Below are 23,157 nucleotides of genomic sequence, written 5' to 3'. Positions count from 1 at the left end.
CTGTGCAGCCATTTACCTGGATCGTCCCAGGTGTACTGATGGGAGGAGAGAAGAGGAAAGCGGAGAAAGCCAGGTATGTTTGCATTCAGGCTTTGATCTGCAGAGGAAAGTGGTATCAGAGGCTGCAGGTTAGCATCAGTGTGTGTTCACATATGGAGCCGCCATCATGGAAGGTTCCACTTTAACCAGCATCTCAGTCAGCAGATAACACCACTGTTCTGACATTTCACACCCCCATATTAACATGTCCTACCTGGGATTTTTGCAAATCAAGAAAATGAACAGTTCCCCTATTTTTATCAGTAACGTGGAGATTTCTAGGTCTGGACTGGAATCTGGTTTTGATGATGGTAAATGCGTTTCTTTTTGTTTGTTTTTTTTATACCTTGTCCTGTCCAGTATGGTGGCAGCAGAATGATGGTCTGGCTGCTGTGTTGAGCCGATCAAATTTGTTTTGCCAAGAGGAGCTTTATGGGTATAAGACTCCTCTTGATAATCTGATTTTTTTTTTTATCTTATTTATTTGGAATTATGGATTTTATGTAATCTTGCTGGACCTGACCAGAGGGGGCAGAAAAAAAAGGAGAATAATGAAGAGAAGTAAAAAAGAAAGTAGGAAAAAGGAAGAGAAGTCAAAGATCCAGCAGATCGAAGCAATGAGCTTCAGTCCAACCTAACAGCAGACAAGCAGCTGCTACACCTGTACAGAAACACAGCAGAGAATTTCCTACAGCTTTTACAGGTAAACTAAGCAGACAATCATCAGGAGTTCCTAAAAAATAACCAAGACAACAACAACAACATGTATCACAACAACAACAAAAGAACCAGAAACACACACACCTGAACCAAAGTGTCTCTTAGTGTATAAACTGGACACCTCAGTGCTGAGTCAGAATGCAGAGGATGAGGAAGGAGGAGGGTCAGAGATGAGTGTGAGCCTGAAGATGGGACCATGACTCTACGGAGGCTAGAGGCAGACTAGGGCGGCCCAGAGACCCGGGTCATCAGCAGCAATCCCGGAACACCAACCCCAGCCCCCCCACCATGAAGACCACCCCGAACCCATCCGGAGGGCAGCAGAGGAAGGCCCCAGCCAGAGCCCCCCATGGTCACGGGGCACAGGCCCCAACGGGCCAACCACAGGCGCTCCACTCAGCATGACGTGATGCCTCCCAAGACCCTACATGTGTGTGAGAGAGCAGCGAAGGAGAGGGGTCCAGGGATGTAAGACCAGAGGGAAGCTTCCCTCCAGAGGATGAGCCGCTGGCAGCAGTAGGCTCCCCTGTTCCCCAGGAGGCCCCTCAGGGCAGGACAGGCCAGGAGCAGCCATCCCCCACGACCAGGACACACAATGACCTCAGCCAATTAGCCGCCACCAACCCCATGAGGCCCCACCAACCACATGCCTATTGGGGGAAGGTCAGGAGGTGGAGGAGGATAGTGGGAAAGCCCAGACCCATGGACCACCACCCTCAGGTCTACAAGTGGATGTGATCCCTCTCCACATATATATCCTTGCCCACCCCATCTCATCCTGACACATACATACACACACACACACACACACACATATACACACAAACCTCCCCATCTCACCCCTAAACACATCCCAGCACCTCCCTCCACAATCCCCCGAGCCCCCCTTCAAACCCCTACGCCCCCCTTGCCCCCAGCCATTCCCCTGGGTCACAGAGTGGCAACCAGACACCAGGGCCTGCCCCAACCCACCCTGTGTCAACACACCTGGGCAGGCCCAGACCTCATGGCACCAACCGACTCCTCCACCCCCAAGAGAGGAGGCCACCCACAGGCACCAGAGCACGGACCCTCCACCCAGCATGCCTCATAACACCATGGCCACCTGGCCCAGGGTGTACACCTACCAACCCAGGCCCCACCAGTGGCCATGCCCTGCCGACACGAGGCAACCCCCAACCGCAGACTCCCCACACAGGGCAAGACATTACATAATGAGTTCAATTGAGATTCATGAATTCTGACTTGGATCATCTGGACCTGGGTCACTTGGACCTGGACTATAGGGCCATCTGGACGTGGACTATGTGGACCTTGGTCATCTGGACCTGGGTCATATGGGCCTGGACGTCATGGACGTAGACCATCTGGCCCTGGACCATCTGGGCCTGGACCGTCTGGGCAATTTGCACCTGGGTAATGGGATCTGGACCACCTGGATCATCTGGATCTGGACATCTGGGCCTGGACAACCTGGACCTACACCTGGACCATCTGGGCCTGGACTATCTGGACATGGACCTTGGCCTTGACCTGGACTACCTACACCTGGATAGTCTGGACCTAGGTCATCAGGAACTGATCCACCTGGAACTGGAACATCAGGACCTGGACCATCTGGACCTGGATCATTTACACCTGGAGCATCTGGATCTGGACCACCTGGACCTGGGTCATTAAGAACTGGACCATTTGGACCTGGGTCATCAGGACCTGGAGCATCTGGACCTGGACCACATGGACCTCAATCATCTTGACCTGGACCATCTGGAACTGGACCACCAGGTCCATCTGGACCTGGACCATGGAAACTTGGACCATCTAGACTTGGACCATCCGGACCTGAACCATCTGTACCTGGACCATCTAGACTTGGACCATCTGGACCTGGATCATCTGGACCAGGGACATCTGGACCTGGGTCATATGGACCTGGAACATCTGGACCTTGGTCATATGGACCTGGGTCATCTGGGCCTCGACTATCTGGACTTGGGTAATCTGGCCCTGGACCTGGACAATCTGGGCCTGGACATCCTGGACCTCGATCATCTGGACCATCTGGACCTGGAACATCTGGAGCTGGACATCTGGGTCTGGACAACCTGGACCTAGACCTGAACCATCTGGGCCTGGACCATCTGGACAATTTGCACCTGGGTCATGGGACCTGGACCACCTGGATCATCTGGACCTGGTTCATCAGGAACTGAACCACCTGGACCTGGGTCATCTGGGCCTAGACAACGTGGACCTAGACCTGGACCATCTGGACATGGACCTTGGCCTTGACCTGGACCTGGACCACCTACACCTGGATTGTCTGGACCTAGGTCATCAGGAACTGATCCACCTGGAACTGGACCATCAGGACCTGGACCATCTACACCTGGAGCATCTGGATCTGGACCACCTGGACCTGGGTCATTAGGAACTGGACCATCTGGACCTGGCTCATCTTGACCTGGACCATCTGGAACTGGACCATCTGGAACTGGACCACCAGGTCCATCTGTACCTGGACCATGGAAACTTGGACCATCGGGACCTGAACCATCTGTACCTGGACCATCTGGTGAATCTAAGGTTATTTTATTTTCATGTTTTAATTCTGGAAGATTTATGTCACTAAGAAATTGGTCAATATTGTCATCTGTTGTGTTTAAGTTGGGGTGTATATAAAGTTTTATTGAATTCTCTAGAAGTGTTATTTATCTTGTCAGGGTCGTGGCTGATGTTTCCTTCTGGATCTCTGACAGAGGAGATGGTTGATTTCTCCTTCTTTGTTTTTAACTGATTAGCCAGGAACCTTCCAGATTTTCCATGTTCAAAGTTCTCCAAACGAAGTCTTTGCACCAAGAATTGTGTTTTTATTATTTCGTTAAGTTCAAGTTTAGCTTTCCTTATATGATTCAGCACCAAGCATCACAGAGACCAAAATCCTTCATGTGCTGTTTTACAGTTTCTGAGGATTTCCAGACTTGATGACTTCCTGTGGTTCTGTGTTTGTCCAGTATAATGTTAAAGTCACCTCCTATAATTAGTGTGTTATCTGAGTTACCATAGAGTGAGGCGAAGAGGGAGTGAAAGCAGGATCCGGGAGGACCAGGTGGATCAAGTTCTAAGGAACTCTTTCATTTCAGGATTCGTAAAGGAATCAACATCTTGGTGTCGACTCCTGGGCGTCTGGTGGATCACATCAAACACACCCTGAGCATCGCCTTTAGCGCTGTCCGCTGGCTCATCCTGGACGAGGCCGACAGGTGACTCGTGTTTACTTTTGTTTACGGTGGTTCAACATAAGGCTAGGTGTTATGGCAAATAAATTATATATTTTTTCATATTGTCCGATCACGATTTTTATTACAATTTTTTTAACTGCCAGTTTTAAAGCATCTGTACTGAAAACTAAAGTAGAGATTAAACATTTTACTAAGATACAGAGTAAATATCTGGGCAAATCAAATAAGATCACCATCAGAATCTTCTTAAATAAGGATGAATTGATTTTGCTGGCTTCTGTTCACCGCTGTGAGGAAGCAGAAGCATCTCCAAATGAAAGTGTTCTTATGGAGAACGACTCAAACTCAGATATTTCAACTTGCACCAGTAGTAGCGAGACTTCGTTTCTAAACACCCGGTGATGACTATTCTAAATGTGAGGCTGGAAAACTGACTCTTTATCAAAAAGTAGGATAAAGTGTTTTTTGTGGATTTGGTTCTTCAGTGTGAAACAGCATCTACAAACCCAGAATCAGCTTCTCTCGGAGAGATAATCCCAAATCCAGGTTTCAAAAATAGAATCAATAATGACTTTTAAAAGAACTTTCTGTCCCTTTTTATTATTTTATTGCTGCTACTGCATAAACTAGAAGCTCCATACAATAGATGCTGCATAATAATAATAATAATAATAATAATACATTTTTTGTGGGCGCCTTTCTTGACACTCAAGGTCACCTTACAGGATAAAACACAAGAATAAAATCAATAAATACACTCATAAATGAAAGGATGCATAAAACAATAATAAAAGCCGTGTGAAATATTACAGTGAGTATGCCACTTTGAACAGGTTGTATAGAATCAAAGGAATGTCTCGTTAGCAGGCATCTGCAGAGCTGAATGACACGTGGATGAGGGAATTGAGCCATTTGATTCATGTGTATTGGAGAAGGGTTGCATCTAAAAGTTCCAGGATAGTAGATCTTGAGGACTGAACTTGGACATCCCCGGCTTAGAGCCACTTTTGGAATGGCTGAGATTAATGACCAAGGCTGAATTTGGGGTAATACACTTTGAAAACAATGTTGTTGGACCTCTGACACCCATATGAAATTGTTGAAAATATATATAATATAGCATCTTTAAATCAGGGGTGTCAGATTCACAGTGGGCCAAAATTAAAAACTGAGACGAATCACAGGTCAAACTTAATATTTATTGAAAAATTGACTGCAAGTATGCATGTTTTCTCTTCTCTCTAGATATGTAATACTGACCATTTTCATGTGGAAACACAATAGTTCTGCATAAACATTGAATTTGGAACAAGTAAAGCTTAAGATTATTAACACAAAAAGAAATTAAATTTGAAAGAAAACACACACCGGTGGTGTTTCTTATCATGTCTTTCTCCATAAATGTATCCTTCAGTTCCTTTTTAATGTAAATCTTTTTAACAGGCCAACAACAAAACAACCAAAAATAACAATCTTTTTCAATGAAAATACAGTCTTTTAACTATTAACAGTCCATGCCTTGGATTAGAAAAAGTGCATAAAGAAAACATTCATTCAAGCTGAGTTTGCTACACTGGTTCGAGCCTGATACCTGCCATCTTTTCTTAGATGCCTGGGCTTAGTCTCTGAGCTGAGGGAATTCTAAGTGGTGTTTTGTTCATCTTCATCAGAGAGAACAGTTGCTCACATAGATATGTGTTGCTGAGCAGAGAGAGCTTTTGAGCAGCTTGGGCACGGAGTTGCTGCTTTGTTGCCTTAAAATTAAAACACAACTTATTTCTAAAGTAAAAACCCAGACCATTTATATAAATAATAATAAAAGGGGGCCTAAAACAGAACCCTGCGGCACCCCTTGTGGACCAAGGAACTGCATGCTCTGAGAGTCTAAATTTTAAAGGCTGGATAGCTCAGTTGGCAGAGCATCTGTCTCCCATGCGGGAGACCAGAGTATGAATCCCCAACACCTTCTAGTTCTGTCCGTAGGCAAGACCCTTATCACTGTTGCCATACTATTGTAAGTCACTTAGAATAAAAGTCTGCAAATGAATGTAATGTAAATTATCATGGTCCACAGTATCACATGCTTTAGACAAAAAAATAAAAGTGATCCACAACATAGTTTCTAGTCTAGTCCAAAAACAATGTCATTTAACACCTTCATCATTGTTTTTTTTTTTTTTAAACTTAGGATAAGTTCACCCTGCAGGGCATGATGCTCAATTTGGATTTTTTTGTGAAATCGGATTTTTTTGAGTTCATTCACATTTCCAGTTAAATGTGACTTGTATGTGATCTCCTGTATGAACCTGATGCGCAGCACGTGTGTCCCGCATACGTAGAAAACACAAGGACGTGTCAGTGAGTGTGTGTGACATCTTCGTGTTTGCGGTAACAGCGGAGTGTATGTTGCAATTTTAAAGTTGTTCTCCAACCGTCACCAGCACATTTTCAAAGGCTTCGTTTTACGGAGGAGATTACAGAAGAGAGAGCCAGATTTGTGGCGTTTTGTGGAGCAGTGGCAGTTCAAAGTTCAGCTCACACATTTTAAAATGGACTATTTCAGTTCATAGTTCAATTCAAATTTTCAAACTAAGTTCACAGTTCTAAATATGAACTAGTTCATTTTTTCCCAATATGTTGCTGCTAGCTGTTACCCTCAGAAAACGGCATTTTCCATTCAATGCCGGTGCAGCTACAGCTTTCACTCCTACAGGACAAAAACATGAGGAAAAACCTGCTGGAAAGCTCTTTTTTAATCAAAGTTCAAAGTTCTTTATTTGCCATTTGTACATAAAACCAAAAAGTCAAGATACATTGGAATTCTTGTGCAGGGCTCTTTCAGAGTCACAGTTTAAGTAGTAGGAGAGAAAAGATGAATCAAGAATAAATGAACACTGTATACATTAGAAAATAAACTATAGCAAAAAATGTATAAATACAAAAAATATAAAATACAGTATGTAGCCATACTGTTATACACTATATTATACACTTGACATCAGTCTGACTGTGGCTGGGAAGAAGCTGTTGAAAAAGCGAGTCCTGTGAGTTTTGATACTGTCCGCTCTGCTGTGTCTGAGGTTGTACGCGCAGTGTTTGTGTCTGAGCAGAGGGTGAGCAGGATGGAGTGAGTCTCTGATGATTCCCTCTGCACTTTTCTGACAGCGCTGCTCGTACATACAGTCCATGGAAGGAAGTTTTGTGCCTATTATCCTGGGAAATAAATGATATACCTCAAAGTGCAAAACATTTAAACAATATTTATCTTTTCATTAAGTCACTTTTGAATTTTTTGTAAAAGTATTTTTTCTGACTTGTTTGTCCAAATAAAAGTTCTAGAACTTGAGTCATAAAAGTGCAGAATTCAGGCCAAATGATGACGTAAAAAACAAAACATACATGAAAGACCATATGTCTTGCATTTGACAAGTTTCTGAAAGCTGAGGGTTCCTCTTTCCTGCAAGGCTGCAGGTCTCAGACAGCATCCTGCAGAAGGTTTTCCAGCTGCTGCTGGAGATGAAGCCACCAGAGCTGCTGCTGCTGGACGCCGGTATTTAGCTCTGGCTGGTCGAGGATCTGCTGTAGCCGCCGTCGCCACGTCTTTAGATTGTCTTTAGTGACATGTAGTCCACATACCATGGAAGGCGCTTTAGTGCTTTAGTTTGATGGGCCGTTCCAGGTTTCTGTTGACATTACTGATGTCCAGAGTTGCTTCCTGACACGCAGCTGGCAAAGTTTACACAAAAAGGCCAGAATTCTCCCTCCTGGATCATCACTGACCTTTTCAAAAACTTATTTTAAGTGATCATACGAAGATGCTGCAGGGATCATGGGGGCAGAGGTGGAGCTGCTGCCTTCAGTGGATTTTGCCTCCATGTTTCGCAATTTGATGATGCATGCGCGGTGCAGCTCTGTGGTGGCTGGTGTTGCCAGATCTGGTGTTTTTCACCTTTTATATTAAGGCCTGTTTAAAATGTGTTTTAGCCCGGATTTTGCCTGGAAGGCTCCATGGAAATCTGGATCTCTCTTGAACAAAGTTCAGCTGTGAGAGAACGCCAGAATGAGCGCGCTCACAACGTTCATCAGGCAGAATTAGAGTTCGTTCAGTAATGCTGTTTTCCACATCCTCCTGCAGGACGTTGGACCTGGGCTTTGAGAAGGATCTGACCGTCATATTAAACAGTCTGAATTCTACTGGACCGGCCCGACAGAACGTCCTGCTCTCTGCAACACTGACACATGGTAAACCAGTGCTTCTAGGGGACGGGGTTTATGTATATAACTTATTATAACTTTGTAGTCGTGTCGTCGGACTTGCGGCCGCATGTCCTGAACACTCGGGTGAAGAGAGGGGGCAGAGCTGTCAGCTGATCACCACCTGGTGGTGAGTTGGCTCAGATGGTGGGGGAGGATGCCGGTCAGGCCTGGCAGACCCAAGCGTGTTGTGAGGGTCTGCTGGGAACGTCTAGCAGAGTCCCCTGTCAGAAAGAGTTTCAACTCCCATCTCCGGCAGAGCTTCAACCATGTCCCGGGTGAGGCGGGGGACATTGAGTCCGAGTGGGCTGTGTTCCGTGCCTCTATTGTTGAGGCGGCCAGCTGCAGCTGTGACCGTAAGGTTGTTGGTGCCTGTCGTGGCGGTAACCCCCGAACTCGTTGGTGGACACCGGCAGTAAGGGATGCCGTCAAGCTGAAGAAGGAGTCCTATCAGGCCTTTTTGGCCCCTGGGACTCCAGAGGCAGCTGATGGGCTAAGCAGAGCACAGCTTCGGCGGTCGCTAAGGCAAAAGCTCGGGCATGGGAGGAGTTTGGAGAGGCCATGGAGAATGACTTCCAGACGGCTTCGAGGAGATTCTGGTCCACCATCCGGTGGCTCAGGAGGGGAAAGCAGTGCTCCATCAACAATGTGTACAGTGGGGATGATCACGTCCCGATGAAGCCAACAGAACCATGTCATCTGCAAAGAGCAGAGACCCAATCCTGAGGCCACCGAACCGGATCCCCTCGACACCTCGGCTGCGCCTAGAAATTCTGTCCATAAAGGTTATGAACAGAATCGGTGACAAAGGGTAGCCTTGGTGGAGTCCAACCCACACTGGAAACGACTCTGATTTACTGCCGGCAATGAGGACTAAGCTCTGACACCGGTCGTACAGGGACCAGACAGCTCGTACAAGCGGGTCCGGCACTCCATACTCCCAGAGTACCCCCCACAGGAATCCCCGAGGGACACGGTCGAATGGGTCCCCAGACTCCTTGTCAGAAGATGTGTCTGTGGGTTTGAGGAAGTCTTTTTAGAAGAATTTCTTCTACTGGTCACTATAAAATAATTTTATTCCACAATAATTTTAGCATTAGCATTCATCATGGTGCAGACTGATGGTAGTTTGACAAGTCTGTGCTAGGAGCGTCTGCACAGCAGATGCAGTGAAGAGAAGACGGCTGGCTAATGAAAAACCATCTCAACCTCCACAAAGTTCCACAAACATGAGGAACAGTGTGATGTCTACAGCCTCAAAAACACAAATCCGAAAGGAAAAGCAAAAGGAAAACATGGACTCTTAGTAAAAGTCTGAGACTCGTGAGCCTGGTGAGGGTTTCTGGAGAAGATGTAGGAGGGTCCTAAGCACTACGACGACGGGCAAAAAACTAAATGTGGTTACAACCAGTAGGAGGCGACTTGAGCCATTTTAACAAAAAAATAAGAAAATGTTTATATTACCAGCAGAGTTTGGTATTTCCATAACCTGAAGTCATGAAACGTTGCTTACCTCTGAACAAAGGTATTTTAGGGGGGAGCTAGCCTTTTAACAGCAGCTGGTAACCTCATGTCCTCTGCACGTTTCAGCTGTGACCCAGTTAGCAGATGTCTGCTTAAAGGATCCAGTCAGCATCCATGTTGCAGGTCCCGCCTCCTCATCGGTAACCTCTGACCCCACACCCAACAGCCAATCAGAGAGCTTTGCCATGCCCGAAGCGCTGAAGCAGTTTGTGGTGGTGGCTCCCAGTAAGATCCGACTGGTCTGCCTGGCTGCCTTCATACTGGACAAGTGCAAGGTAAACATCAAACACAAACCGGGGAAGTGATGGGTACACCGTTACCATGGTGACCTGACAGCCTGTTGTTTCAGTTTTCTCAGAACAACAAAGTCATTGTCTTCGTGTCGAGCTGCGAGGTTGCCGAGTTCCTCCACTTTCTCTTCACCTGCGTCCTCTCTGAGACCTCGGCCAGTCACAAGATCCGGTTCTTGCGTCTCCATGGCAACATGAAGCAAGAGGTAAGCACTGCCACCTTTGTCAGTATGTCAGTGCTGCTTAGCTGTCGGTGTGCTGAGGGGCGTTTGTTTTCCTCACCAGGAACGCTCAGAGGTCTTTGAGGAGTTTTCAGCTGCTGGTTCTGGAGTCCTGCTGTGTACGGTCAGTGAGTTACCAGTTACCTGGACAGGTGGCGGGTCAGAACACTGTACACACTCCTAACTAAAGACCACAACACACAATGAACTGGTCTTTAGACTTCAGTGTTTCAGGAGATTAGTTGGAAGATGAACGTTAGCAAAGCTGAGCTGGGTTCTGTTCTCTGTGGACTGTTAGGTGGAGGTTTGACTCCCACCACCAGGTCCAGGCGAGGTTGTGTGGCTCCCCTTCATCTGAAATAGTCTTTTCTTATTGTGAATGAACTTTGTTTCAGGACGTAGCAGCCAGAGGTCTGGACCTTCCTCAGGTCACCTGGATTATTCAGGTAAATATAAACACCTGAGTAGAACCCAAATCCAAAAAAGTTGGGACGCTATGTAAAATGTAAATAAAAGCAGAATCCCATCAGGTCATATTTTATCCCCAGTAGCAGATCACCAACATGTCAGATGGTGAAAACGAGACGTTTCACCATGAGATGAAAATATGAGCTGATTAGATTAGATTAGATTAGATTCAACTTTATTGTCATTACACATGTACAAGTACAATGCAACGAAACACAGTTTGGCATCTAACCAGAAGTGCAATAAGCAACAAGTGCAAGATATATATTATATACAGTATGTGCAAATGACTGTACAGTATGTACAAATGTGCAATGTACAAAAGCAAAAAAAGTGATTATCACAGTATGGTGATTTAAGTACTATGAGCATAATATACAGATGGATATGTGCATTAATGTACATCAGTATTTACAAGTCTTTATGTAACTTAGTCACTAGTGCAGTGGACATTGAAATAGTGCAAAGTAATGAACGGGAGTCTAACTAAATAAACAGTGAAGTGGAAAGGCTAGTGAATCTGATGGAAAAAGTTGGAACAGGAGCAACAAAAGGCTGGAAAAGTACCTTGTACAAACCAGAAACACCTGGAGGAGCATTGGACAACTAACCAGGTTACCTGGCAACAGGTCAGTAACATGACTGGGTATAAAAGGAGCATTTCAGAGAGGCAGAGTCTCACATGGAAAGATGGGTTCCTTTATACCCCGTCTTGTTATTGTCCAAGCAACCTAATTAGATGTCCTCTGCTCCTCTGGTTGCTGTTTTGGAACTGTTGGATGGTGAGTTGATGCATCCTGTTTAGTTTTGTTTTACTGATGATCAGATAAATGAAGAAATTATGGATTTAAGCTCTGAAACTGGAGAATTCCAGCTACATTAACAGTTTGGGTGGGTTCCCCCGACTGTTCTGAGCCAGTAAGAGAGCCTGGTTCTTCTTGGTGTGTTTTCAGTACACTCCTCCAGCATCAGCAGCTGAGTATGTTCACCGGGTCGGACGGACGGCTCGTATTGGAGGAAGAGGAAGCAGTCTCCTCTTTCTCACACCTGCTGAGACGACTTTCATCAGCGAGTTGGCCAATCACAATATCAGGTTTGTTGACTGACAGCTGTGGAACACCTGCCATGTAATCGGTTCACTGGCTGGTTCTGACTGGGGGCGGGGTTTGTGTTTCAGCCTATCAGAGATGAAGGTACTCGACATGCTATCCTGCTTGATGATGGATGACACTTATAAGGGGCGAGGCAAGTACCACAGCAAGGTAGGTCACCTCCTAATGGGGTCTTTGAAAAACTTTACTGGATGTACACATTGCCTGGTCTGGTTGCCACCAGAAAATATGTTTCTGACTCTAATATAATAATAATAATACATTTTTATCTCAAAGTGCCTTTCAAGACCCCCAAGGACACTTTACAACATTAAAATGATAACATTTAAACTATAATAATATCTGGTTGGACCTCCTTTATCTCTAATTCCAGCAGCTTCCCTGAGGCATCCAGAGTTAATTTGTCTCCAAGATCTTGTATTGATGACGGAGAGTCTGACCACTACACAAAGCCTTCTCCAGCACATCCCAGAGGTTCTTAATCGGGTTCAGGTCTGGACTCTGTGGTGGCCTCCTGTTCCCTGAGCCACTCTTTCACAGTCTGAGCCCCATGAATCCTGCACTGAGCCATCATGGAAGAAGGAATAACCAGACCTGAACCTAGATCTGAACCCAGACCTGAACCTAGACCTGAACCCAGACCTGAACCTAGATCTGAACCTAGACCTGAACCCAGACCTGAACCTAGACCTGAACCCAAACCTGACCCTAGACCTGAACCCAGACCTGAACCTAGACCTGAACCCAAACCTGACCCTAGACCTAACCCTAGACCTGAACCTAGACCTGAACCTAGACCTGTACAGCAGCACTAGACATGATGCTGCATCCCTTCACCCTCCTCTCTTCTTACCCTGATGCTCCAGCACTCTGGACCAGGGTAGATCTGGACTTTTCAGACCACATGACCGTCTTCCATGGCTCCAGAGTCCAGTCTTTATGCTCCCTAGAGACCTGAAGCCTTTTTCTCCGGTTATCCTCACTGGTTAGTGGTTTTCTTCTGGCTCCACAGCTGTTCAGTCCCTTGAGTTCCTTCATGTTGGTCATGTGGAAATGTTCTAACTTTCACTTTCACAATACACGTTGAATCACCATCATTCAGGATGTTTTTCTGAGCATGTTTCTTCCTGGAAGACAATGGTTCCCCACCATCCTTCCAGTTTTAATGATGGTTGAACAGTTCTGAACCCAGTTCTAGTTTCTGCATTTTCTGAGATGTTTTCTTTGCTTGATGATCTGACCCTTCTGGACCAGACTAACATCTTTTCTACGACCACGGATGTGTCTTTCCTCATGGTTGTTTCAGATGTGAGAAGATGCTCGGTGCATCTGGCGCATACTGGCTGCCGATCTGACACTTGCAACTTTTGTGTTTCCTGATTTCTTAAAGCTAGTCAGGATACTTGTTTTTTGCTGGTATCTGCAGCACCACTCTTCTCTTGAATTCTTAGACTCCTGTGTGACTCACCACAGTCTGCCAAAGTTACCAGCTGTTCGGGTTAGTAGGAGCTAACCAGGAGCTAACTGCTGCTACACCAACGGCTTTTGGAGCCAACCTGCAGCTGACATGCGGTTCATTCTCGCTTCTGGTGGGATTTACCTCTGGTCTGTCCTCGCCTGGGTTCTCCATTCATCCATCGTTCTACCAGTGACCGGGATCCTCCAGTACTCAGAGGCAGAGCTCTTGCGACTCCGTTTTCAGCAGGCTGGACTTTCGCCATCTGTGCTTCACCTCCACCCGGACCGCGCTGTTTTTCCCCGGTGGAGATGCATCCACCAAGGTTCTCGTCGGAATTACCACTCGGACAACTCCAACCAGAAAAAGTCCATTTGGTCCACATCCAGACGCCATCATCGGAACACCGGTCGGACCGCTAATCACAGTGTGTTAGCCAGCCTAGCTAGGTCGGCTGACCATACTGTCATCTCCAGTTTCGGCCTGCTGAATATCACTAACTGACAAGGGCCATCTCGTCCAGGATCTCCTCGTTGGATTTTTTATGTTTGACTGAAACTTGGCAACAGCCAAATGACTTCGTCTCTCTGAATGAAGCTAACCCGCCTGGGTTTGTTTACACCTGCAAACCACGTGACTCTGGCCGGGGAGGAGGTCTCACACCGCGAGAAGTGGAGAATCTCACCGGTCTCTGTCCCGGCCTCCCTCTCGTTTGAGTCTATGGTCTCAGTGCTACCTGGCCCTGTTCCCACAATTGTGGCAACAGTTTACCGTCCACCTAAGCCCAATAAGGAGTTCATAAATGAATTTTCTATGTTTTTGGCTGAGCTCTCCTTACGCTCACCCAATATAATAATTCTCTGTGATTTCAGTATACATATGGATAATGTAAATAATACTCTCACCAGGGATTTTACATTTTGTCTTAACAGTCTTGGCTTCCAACAGTTTATTACCGCTCCAACACATTCAAAAGGACATACTCTTGATTTAATTTGTTGCTCAGGTCTAATTCCCACAGGTTGCAAAGTTGATGTAGCTCCCTTTTCTGATCACATGTTAATTTCTTTTGATGTTAATCTGGTTCTCTCAAAAAACAAGCCGTCTCGTGACATGTCTTTTCGCAATATTAAGGACATTAACCTGGACACTCTCTCAACCGGTATTAACTCTCTACCCCATCCTGACAGTCTCTTCAGCCCTGACGAACTTGTTTCATATTATAACAATAACCTCCAGAATCTCCTCAACAACCTAGCCCCCCTGAAAACCAGATCTGTTACCTTCACTCGCTCTTCACCCTGGTTTACCCCCACCCTCAGACAACTCAAAGCCAAAGGAAGCCAGCTGGAACACCTCTTCAGGAAATCTGGTTTAACTGTTCATCAACAAATGTATCAGAACCATATGACCCACTACAAGGACTGCTGCAAACACACCAAATCCACCTAATATGCAAGTTTAATCAGTTCCAATGAAGGCAACACCAAGGCCCTGTTCTCTGTCCTGAAAACTATCACCCAACCACCTGACTCCCTTCCTCCACACATAGCCTCCTCTGCATTCTGTAACAGCTTGATTTTATTCTTCACCTTCAAAATTCAGAATATTCATCAACAGCTCATCCAAAGATCTCCTACAATCCACCACCAATAATTTCCTCTCTTCCTCCTTCCCTCTCCCTTTCTGCTTTTACTCTTCCCCCCGTCTCTGCCATTTCCAAATTAATAAGAAAATCCAAATCCTCCACGTCGATTAGACCCCCTCCCAACCATCCTTGTCAAAGCATCTGCGTCCTCACTGGCACCTCTAATTACCCACATCATTCACTCCTCCCTCACCTCTGGACTGGTTCCCTCACTGTTAAAAACAGCAGCCATCACACTTAAGAAACCTGGTTTGGATCCCAACAATCTCAACAACCTCCTTCCCATTTCCAATCTCCCATTTATTTCAAAAATCCTGGAAAAAGCAGTTGCCTCTCAGCTCCAAGCCCATTTATCCCACAACAATCTGTATGAGCATTTTCAATCTGGTTTCCGCCCACTCCACAGCACCGAATCCGCATTACTTAAAATCACTAATGACCTCCTCCTAGAAGCTGATTCTGGTCTCTTATCTATTCTCATCCTCCTTGATCTGAGTGCAGCCTTTGACACCATTTCCCACTCCATCCTTCTGGATAGACTCTCCTCCATCGGCATCACCCACACCCCCCTCAGCTGGTTCAAATCATACCTCTCCGGCCGCACTCAGTTCATCCAGTTGAAAACATTTACCTCCCAGTCATTCCCAGTCACCAATGGTGTGCCCCAGGGCTCTGTCCTTGGGCCCCTGCTGTTCATCATCTACCTCCTCCCCCTCGGTTATATTTTTAGAAAACACCACATACATTTTCATTGCTATGCGGATGACACCCAGCTCTACCTCTCCACCAAGCCTAACTCTGCCCTCCCACCATCTTCCCTCACAGATTGTCTTCAAGACATTAAGTCCTGGTTCACCTCAAAGTTTCTTAAACTAAACAGCAGCAAAACAGAAATTTTACTAGTAGGCACCAAATCCACTCTCTCCAAATCTGACAGTTTCTCCATTCCCATTGATGATTCTTCCATTTCCCCCTCCCCTCAGGTAAAGAGTCTGGGTGTCATCCTTGACAGCACTCTGTCTTTTACATCACATATCAATAACATAACCCGGTCAGCATATTTTCACCTTCACAATATCAACCGCCTCCACCCCTCCCTCACCCCTCACACCGCCGCCATACTTGTTCACAGTCTTGTCACCTCTCGTCTCGACTACTGTAACTCCCTTCTGTTCGGTCTTCCCCAAAAAACTCTTCATAGACTTCAACTGGTTCAGAATGCAGCAGTCCGGGTCATAACAAGAACCACCTCCACCCATCACATCACCCCTGTTCTGCAGTAGCTCCACTGGCTCCCCGTCACCTACCGCATCCACTACAAAATCCTGCTGTTCACCTACAAGGCCATCCATAACCTCGCTCCTCCCTACCTTTCTGATCTCCTCCATGTCTCCCTCAAGGTTATTATAGTTAACGAAAACTAACGAAAAAACGAAAACTAAAATTAAAAAAACATTCTCGTTAACTGAAATAAAAATAAAAACGAGAGTTTTTAAAAAAACAAAAACTAACTGAAACTGTATTGTGTCTTTACAAAACGAACTAAAACAAACTAAAATTTTAGCAAAAATGTCCTTCATTTTCGTTTTTTGTAAATTTATTTCATACATAAGGCCTCGGGGTTGATATGAAATCTGTTTACTTCGCTCTGCTGGATTTACGCCAGGTGTCTGCGTCATACGACACCTGAAGGGCCGTGACATCACGTGCCAACGCGTGTCTGCGCGCCGGTTAGCGTGATGCTACAGAGAAAGTTAGGAAAAGGCGAGGAGAAACCTGTTTGAGATTTCTTTCGTTATGACCATGTCAAAGTAAAGTACCTTGTAGAAGAAGCAGGTGGTTCAATATGTGGAAGAGAAAAAAAGATGAATCTGAAATTTGAAAAGCTGCACAAGAAGGCTAACCAGGAGTCCCTGGACCAGGTAGCCTTTCTGCCCTCCTCCCCGGAAAGAGAAGCTTCAGCCAGGCCGAGCAGCATGGGGAGGAACGTGAGTCACAGACACACTCTCAGTTACACACACACAGAGTCTTGCACATACACACACACACACACACACGCGCACAAACAGACCTACACACACAGTCACTCACAAAATCTTGTTGAATTTGAGAGGCTTAAATGTTTACAATGTTGGACAGCAGGTTATGTATGTTTAGCATAGAAGGCAGGGCAGTTTATTTGTACAGCACATTTCATGTACAGGACAATTCAAAGTGCTTTACATAAAACAAAAACATTACAGATATTAAGAAATAATAAAAGACAGCAACACATAGCAAGAATCACAATAAAATAATAAATTACATTAAAATGATTAAAATCAAGATGAGTTAAAAAGCTAACGTGCAGATTTCATGCATAGTCGCATGAGAAAAGAAATGTTTTTAACTTGGATTTAAAAATGTCTACATTTGGTGAAAGTTTAATCTCCACTGGCAGTTTGTTCCACTTGTTTGCAGCATAACAGCTAAATGCTGCTTCTCCATGTTTAGTCTGGACTCTGGTCTGGACTCTGGTCTGGTCTCTGGTCTGGACTCTGGTCTGAATTCTGGTCTGGACTCTGGTCTGAACGCTAGTCTGAACTCTGGTCTGGACTCTGGTCTGAACTCTGGTCTGAACTCTGGTCTGAACTCTGGTCTGGACTCTGGTCTGGACTCTGGTCTGAATTCTGGTCTGAACTCTGGTCTGAACTCTGGTCTGAACTCTGGTCTGGACTTTGGTCTGGACTCTGGTCTGGACTCTGGTCTGGACTCTGGTCGGGACTCTGGTCTGGTCTCTGGTCTGGACTCTGGTCTGGACTAGTTGACCAGAGTCTTTGGATCTAAGAGCTCTGCTAGGTTTATATTCCCTGAACATATCACAGATGTATTCTGGGCCTAAACCATTCTGGGATTTGTAAACAATCAGAAGGGTTTTAAAATCTATTCTGTGACTGACTGGAAACCAGTATAAACTGGAAACCAGTGTAAAGATTTCAAAACTGGTGTGATGTGTTCAGATCTCTTAGTCCTGGTTAAAACTCTAGCAGCAGCGTTCTGGATGAGCTGCAGATGTTTAATGCTCTTTTTAGGAAGTCCTGTTAAAGACCAGTACAGTAATCCAGTCCACTGGAGATGAATGCATGTTATGTTGAAGTGGGTCTTTAGTATGTTGGTTATGTTGAGTTTTAGCTAGCACACTATCTCAGAAGCAGCATTGCACATGTTGTTTTACTTAAGGCTGTTGTCTTATGTGCTGTTGTATTTGATTTGTCGTTGGCTGTTCATGTTTCCTCCTGATACAGTTTTTAAAAATTGTATCTTGAGTTTTTATTATACACGGCTTATTCTGATTATTTTAAATTTTGCACCTGACAAATACTTTAATTTAGAAAAAACAAACAAAAAACTAAAACTAACACTAAAACTAATAAAAACTAAACTAAAACTAAGCATTTTAAAAAACAAAAACTAATAAAAACTAGAAAATTTGCTCTAAAAACTAATTAAAACTAACTAAATTTGAAAAGAAGAAGTTAAAACGAAATAAAAACTAAAACTAATAAAAAATCCAAAACTATTATAACCTTGGTCTCCATACCAGTCCGTTCCCTCAAATCCTCCTCCTCCATCCACCTCACCGTCCCCCCGCCCGCCTTGTTACCATGGGGAGCAGAGCTTTCAGCACAAATAAAAATGTGTCATTATTATTATTATTATTAAATAACTTGTTAAAGCTGGAAGAGGATCACCCTGCAGAAATCTTCCAATAGGAGGCTCTGACCTGTTCTCTGACACTGTATTGCCAAAAGTATTCACTCACCTTTCCAAATAACTGGAATCAGGTGTTCCAATCACTTCCATGGCCACAGGTGTTTAAAACCAAGCAGTGAGGCATGTTTCTACTAACATTGTGAAGGAACGGGTCACTCTCAGGTGCTCAGTGGATTCCAGCGTGGTACTGTGATAGGAAGCCACCTGTGCAATAAGTCCAGCTATGAAGTATCCTCACTCCTAAATATTCCACAGTCAGGGAACAGACGAGACCCTCACTTAGGTTTTATGAGTCTGTAAAGTGGATTTAAAAGTCCTTTTAGGTTTTCTTCATCAGGCTTTTATTGGTAGTGTGTTTTGGTAATGAGGTCGTAGAAGTCAATGAGTGTTTTTGGTAGTAACCTTTTACTTAAATCCAGGAGTCTTTAACCCTTAAGCATTGTTAAAAAACATAGTAATATGCTTTAGCAGCACTACACAAGATGGCGGCGTGCGTGCTGCGTAATTCAGATTACCAGCATCTTCAGGAGAACATCCATCAGCTTGAAACTAAAATCCTGGACAAGGACAGGTGGATCCATAACTTTTTGACTTTGGCCATGGCCCAATCCAATTATATTTCCTGTATGCAGGAAATATAAGCAATCAATGATGATTGATTGCTTCCCTGGCTCAGTCTCCCTTCTCTCGGCTGTCACAGGCCGCAATGTCCGACTCTTCAAGAACTCTCCCTTGGATTCCACCGACCAATTTTCTCGCTATTGGTGAGCCTGATGCCTTGGTTGATGGCCCAGTGGTCAGTTTTCACCTGATTGCAATGGAGGGATGATCACTACTGTTGTATGTTAGTTTAGGGTTTGTTTGGGACCCAAACCCAAGACCCCTATATGCACATTGTTTTTCACTGTACTCGGACCTGTCTAACTGCTTTGCGGTTTTTCCTGCTGACACTTCTGTCAACCTTCTGAAGCTACTGATAATCTGCAAGAACTGAATCCATCTGCCTCGTCTCCTCATTCATTTTAGCAGCTTTTAATCCCAGTATAAACCAGTCTGTAACGGCTTTTAATCCCAGTATAAACCAATCTGTAACGGCTTTTAATCCCTGTATAAACCAGTGTGTAACAGCTTTTAATCCCAGTATAAACCAGTCTGTAGCAGCTTTTAATCCCAGCACAAACCAGTGTGTAACAGCTTTTAATCCCAGTATAAACCAGTCTGTAGCAGCTTTTAATCCCAGTATAAACCAGTGTGTAACAGCTTTTAATCCCAGTATAAGCCAGTCTGTAGCAGCTTTTAATCCCAGTATAAACCAGTCTGTAGCAGCTTTTAATCCCAGTGTAAACCAGTCTGTAACAGCTTTTAATTCAACTATAAACCAGCCTGTAACAGCTTTTACTCCCAGTATAAATCAGTCTGTAGCAGCTTTTAATTCCAGTATAAACCAGTCTGTAGCAGCTTTTAATCCCAGTATAAACCAATCTGTAGCAGCTTTTACTCCCAGTATAAACCAGCCTGTAGCAGCTTTTAATCCCAGTATAAACCAGCCTGTAGCAGTTTTTACTCCCAGTATAAACCAGTCTGTAGCAGCTTTTAATCCTAATATGAACCAGTCTGTAGCAGCTTTTAATCCCAGTATAAACCAGTCTGTAGCAGCTTTTACTCCCAGTATAAACCAGTTTGGAGCAGTTTTTAATCCCAGTATAAACCAGTGTGTAGCAGCTTTTAATCCCAGTATAAACCAGTCTGTATCAGCTTTTAATCCCAGTATAAACCAGTCTGTAGCAGCTTTTAATCCCAGTATAAACCAGTCTGTAGGAGTTTTTAATCCCAGTATAAACCACTCTGTAGCAGCTTTTAATCCCAGTGTAAACCAGTCTGTAGCAGCTTTTAATCCCAGTATAAACTAGTCTGTAGCAGCTTTTAATCCCAGTATAAACCAGTCTGTAGCATCTTTTAATCCCAGTATAAACCAGTGTGTAGCAGCTTTTAATCCCAGTATAAACCAGTCTGTAGCAGCTTTTAATCCCAGTATAAACCAGTGTGTAGCAGTTTTTAATCCCAGTGTAAACCAGTCTGTAACAGTTTTAATCCCAGTATAAACCAGCGTGTAGCAGTTTTTAATCCCAGTATAAACAAGTCTGTAACAGCCTTTAATCCCAGTATAAACCAGTGTGTAGCAGCTTTTAATCCCAGTATAAACCAGTGTGTAACAGCTTTTAATCCCAGTATAAACCAAGGTGTAGCACCTTTTAATCCCAGTATAAACCAGTGTGTAGCAGTTTTTAATCCCAGTATAAACCAGTCTGTAACAGTTTTTAATCCCAGTATAAACCAGTGTGTAGCAGTTTTTAATCCCAGTATAAACCAGTGTGTAGCAGCTTTTAATCCCAGTATAAACCAGTTTGTATCAGCTTTTAATCCCAGTATAAACCAGTCTGTAGCAGCTTTTAATCCCAGTATAAACCAGTCTGTAGCAGTTTTTAATCCCAGTATAAACCAGGGTGTAGCAGCTTTTAATCCCAGTATGAACCAGTGTGTAGCAGTTTTTAATCCCAGTATAAACCAGTCTGTAACAGTTTTAATCCCAGTATAAACCGGCGTGTAGCGGTTTTTAACCCCAGTATAAACCAGTCTGTAACGGCTTTTAATCCCAGTATAAACCAGTCTGTAGCAGCTTTTAATCCCAGTATAAACCAGTCTGTAGCAGCTTTTAATCCCAGTATAAACCAGTCTGTAGCAGTTTTTAATCCCAGTATAAACCAGCCTGTAGCAGTTTTTAATCCCAGTATAAACCAGTCTGTAACAGTTTTTAATCCCAGTATAAACCAGTGTGTAGCACTTTTTAATCCCAGTATAAACCAGTGTGTAGCAGCTTTTAATCCCAGTATAAACCAGTCTGTAGCAGCTTTTAATCCCAGTATAAACCAGTCTGTAACAGCTTTTAATCCCATTATAAACCAGTGTTTAGCAGCTTTTAATCCCAGTATAAACCAGTCTGTAGCACCTTTTAATCCCAGTATAAACCAGTGTGTAGCACCTTTTAATCCCAGTATAAACCAGTCTGTAGCAGCTTTTAATCCCAGTATAAACCAGTGTGTAGCAGTTTTTAATCCCAGTGTAAACCAGTCTGTAACAGTTTTAGTCCCAGTATAAACCAGCGTGTAGCAGTTTTTAATCCCAGTATGAACCAGTCTGTAACAGCTTTTAATCCCAGTATAAACCAGTGTGTAGCAGCTTTTAATCCCAGTATAAACCAGTGTGTAACAGCTTTTAATCCCAGTATAAACCAAGGTGTAGCAGCTTTTAATCCCAGTATAAACCAGTGTGTAGCAGTTTTTAATCCCAGTATAAACCAGTCTGTAACAGATTTTAATCCCAGTATAAACCAGTGTGTAGCAGTTTTTAATCCCAGTATAAACCAGTGTGTAGCAGCTTTTAATCCCAGTATAAACCAGTCTGTATCAGCTTTTAATCCCTTTATAAACCAGTCTTTAGCAGCTTTTAATCCCAGTATAAACCAGTCTGTAGCAATTTTAATCCCAGTATGAACCAGGGTGTAGCAGCTTTTAATCCCAGTATGAACCAGTGTGTAGCAGTTTTTAATCCCAGTGTAAACCAGTCTGTAGCAGCTTTTAATCCCAGTATAAACTAGTCTGTAGCAGCTTTTAATCCCAGTATAAACCAGTCTGTAGCATCTTTTAATCCCAGTATAAACCAGTGTGTAGCAGCTTTTAATCCCAGTATAAACCAGTCTGTAGCAGCTTTTAATCCCAGTATAAACCAGTGTGTAGCAGTTTTTAATCCCAGTATGAACCAGTGTGTAGCAGTTTTTAATCCCAGTATAAACCAGTCTGTAACAGTTTTAATCCCAGTATAAACCGGCGTGTAGCAGTTTTTAACCCCAGTATAAACCAGTCTGTAACAGCTTTTAATCCCAGTATAAACCAGTCTGTAGCAGCTTTTAATCCCAATATTAACCAGTCTGTAGCAGCTTTTAATCCCAGTATAAACCAGTCTGTAGCAGTTTTTAATCCCAGTATAAACCAGTCTGTTGCAGTTTTTAATCCCAGTATAAACCAGTCTGTAACAGTTTTTAATCCCAGTATAAACCAGTGTGTAGCAGTTTTTAATCCCAGTATAAACCAGTGTGTAGCAGCTTTTAATCCCAGTATAAACCAGTCTGTAGCAGCTTTTAATCCCAGTATAAACCAGTCTGTAGCAGCTTTTAATCCCAGTATAAACCAGTCTGTAACAGCTTTTAATCCCATTATAAACCAGTGTTTAGCAGCTTTTAATCCCAGTATAAACCAGTCTGTAGCACCTTTTAATCCCAGTATAAACCAGTGTGTAGCACCTTTTAATCCCAGTATAAACCAGTCTGTAGCAGCTTTTAATCCCAGTATAAACCAGTGTGTAGCAGTTTTTAA

At 44.1% G+C, this 23,157-nt stretch overlaps 1 protein-coding gene across 4 annotated transcripts in view; it reads left to right on the top strand.

Moving 5' to 3' along the window:
- The window catches only part of ddx31 (DEAD (Asp-Glu-Ala-Asp) box polypeptide 31), a 45,879-nt gene that overhangs the window by 15,510 nt on the left and 7,212 nt on the right, over window positions 1–23,157 (top strand). For all 4 annotated transcript variants that reach the window (XM_042000158.1, XM_042000159.1, XM_042000162.1 and 1 more), the window contains exons 10-18: window positions 9–73; window positions 3,903–4,022; window positions 8,137–8,243; window positions 9,846–10,054; window positions 10,129–10,275; window positions 10,355–10,414; window positions 10,686–10,736; window positions 11,712–11,851; window positions 11,936–12,020. In XM_042000158.1, the coding sequence (XP_041856092.1) occupies window positions 9–73; window positions 3,903–4,022; window positions 8,137–8,243; window positions 9,846–10,054; window positions 10,129–10,275; window positions 10,355–10,414; window positions 10,686–10,736; window positions 11,712–11,851; window positions 11,936–12,020 (984 nt within the window). The remainder of the gene's footprint in view (window positions 1–8; window positions 74–3,902; window positions 4,023–8,136; window positions 8,244–9,845; window positions 10,055–10,128; window positions 10,276–10,354; window positions 10,415–10,685; window positions 10,737–11,711; window positions 11,852–11,935; window positions 12,021–23,157) is intronic.

Source organism: Melanotaenia boesemani, chromosome 11, assembly GCF_017639745.1.
Source record: "Melanotaenia boesemani isolate fMelBoe1 chromosome 11, fMelBoe1.pri, whole genome shotgun sequence".
Classification (NCBI taxonomy): Eukaryota; Metazoa; Chordata; class Actinopteri; order Atheriniformes; family Melanotaeniidae; genus Melanotaenia; species Melanotaenia boesemani.
This window is presented reverse-complemented; position numbering and strand designations above follow the sequence as displayed.